Source organism: Loa loa, assembly GCF_000183805.2.
Source record: "Loa loa unplaced genomic scaffold supercont3.48, whole genome shotgun sequence".
NCBI classification, from domain to species: Eukaryota; Metazoa; Nematoda; class Chromadorea; order Rhabditida; family Onchocercidae; genus Loa; species Loa loa.
In genome coordinates, this window is record NW_018108228.1 from 214,963 (window position 1) to 217,242 (window position 2,280).

Consider the following 2,280-nt stretch of genomic DNA (forward strand, 5'->3'; position numbering starts at 1 on the left):
TTTACTTGACCATTTTTTGTCCTGTTTATGAAAATCGAAACTCTAAGGTCTAAATTAACATCTAAAACTTGATCAAGCAAAATTTATTGACGATGTCATTTTTGCAACCCCAATAAATCAGTGAACAGCTTATAGCATATGCTTGTAAGCAAGAGGAACAAACAGGATGATGAAAAAGTATATATATATCTTCAAACAAATTTGTTGATATGTAGGCCGGCCGACTATTACACAATTTTTTTTTGCGGCTGGCCACTAAACCATTGGTGGAAATCACACCAACATAATGATGATATACGTTTGTTTCAGAGGTTGTGGATTTAAAAAAAAAAAAAAAAACCCAACTCTTTCAGCGTATTTCATCTTGCTTGTTTTCTCCACTTTCCCGTTTCCCGTAGCTTATCACTGTGAATTTCTTCTTCTGATTCCATCATCACTCTTTTTCATTGGCACTCTACTCTATCCTTCTTCCATGTCACTTTCAACAAATAGTTGAGAAAAATAAAGGTGTGAAAAAGTTCTGTTCTCTAAAATACATCTTTCGATCTGTTCTCCTCATTCCTTTTTACCTATTTACTGTTCTCTCGATCTTCAAGTGTATATAGCACGGATAAAATTCAATCGATCATCATCATCATCATCATCATCATCATCATCATCATCATCATCATCATCATCATTCGTTAGAAGCATGAACCCTACTTCTGCATTACCTCCACATGGAACAAATAAGTGGTTTTATGACGTTTATGACGGAATTCGATACTGCATAGAGGGAAAAATGAAAAAGTTTTCACCCTTGTTTCTCGCATTTGGAGAAGCAAAACGTCGATTTGGAACAAAAGTTTACTTAAAAAGGAATTTCATCACTATTAAATTTAATTCATATAGAATATAAAACTTAAAGGATTTAATGCAAAAATCAATACTGTGCTAACTGCATACTCAGAACTCAAAACTTATAATCATTTTTAATGATCTACCATGCAAGTAAGTTAGTTTAAATGAAGTAGGTTTTATATTGTCTGTGTGACAGATAATTACTTAATTGGTGATCGGCGAAAATAGCTACTAGTTAACATTAACTTGGCGATGATAGCTGAAGGTGAAATGACCTCTTCTCTTTTTGTACGATACATTAGTCATTTCAAACTTCTCTCTATAGGTAAATTATGCCGACAGCAGATCTTTGGATGCCTATCCTTATAGATTCCGCATTATTTTCAGCATTTGATTCATCATTAATAAGAGGTTGAGTCCAATCATCTCATATCCCCAGATGATTCGGTGATTGCTTTTGATTCATCGTATTTATTAAAATTTTTTTCAATTATCAGTAATTTGGTACCAACGAGAAAATCATTCTTCATTATAGAGATGATATGATTTGAAATAAATGAAAGAATAATAGATTGAAAAAAGTTAAAATGAAAGATTTGACAAAATTTCCAAAATTATAATTCATCAGTTTTTAGACACCAGAAATATACGGTATTTACTACAGGACAGCAATGTGAAACGAAGTATGAGGGATAATAGAAAAATACATATTGAAATAAATGACGTATGTGTTCAATAAGGTATTGTTTTCATATGTAGCCATATATAAGTAAATAAGGCGAAGATCAGTGAGCGAAAAAATGCAAAAATTACTTGCTCTTTCAATAATGGAAAAGTGTTGGAAGCAAAAGAATGCAAAAATGCTGGAATTTTAAAGGCGTTTTTATTGCTAAAAAGATTAACATCTATGTTATGGAAAATGCAAACATAGTGTATTCACCTCACCCCTCCTTACTTCATCCTCTCTTCCTTTATCCTGCCCTTCCTGTTGATGTCAATTCAATTAGTGACCAATCTTTCATTCAAAATATTTCCTAAATTTTGCTTTTTTAATAATATTTGATGAAGGAATTCACTTTACTAAAAGTATCATTAACATGAGAAATCCTCAAAATATCGGCAGATGGGAATGATGCGAACGCAACTATTACAGAATGGATTTTATTGAACAATCGTTTAAATTGGACGATTCTCTAACTATTCATATTAAGCGCATTAACGCTGGAGGTTATTTTCCATTAAAATCAAACTAATAAGTCCACCGTGTTGTAATAGAAATTCTAACTTATTGCACCTGTAATGATTTCATATGATGGATTTATTATTATTATTATTATTATTATTATTATTATTATTATTATTATTATTATTATTATTATTATTATTATTATTATTATTATTATTATTATTATTATTATTATTATTATTATTATTATTATT

At 30.2% G+C, this 2,280-nt stretch overlaps 1 protein-coding gene across 1 annotated transcript; it reads left to right on the top strand.

Moving 5' to 3' along the window:
• Positions 1-138: 138 nt before the first annotated feature.
• LOAG_14799 (hypothetical protein) lies at positions 139-1,234 on the top strand (the record flags this gene model as incomplete). The annotated part of the gene is made up of 3 exons (XM_003150292.1): positions 139-298; positions 606-844; positions 1,166-1,234. 3 exons carry the CDS (start codon positions 139-141, stop codon positions 1,232-1,234), a joined length of 468 nt encoding a protein of 155 aa, XP_003150340.1.
• Positions 1,235-2,280: the final 1,046 nt, after the last annotated feature.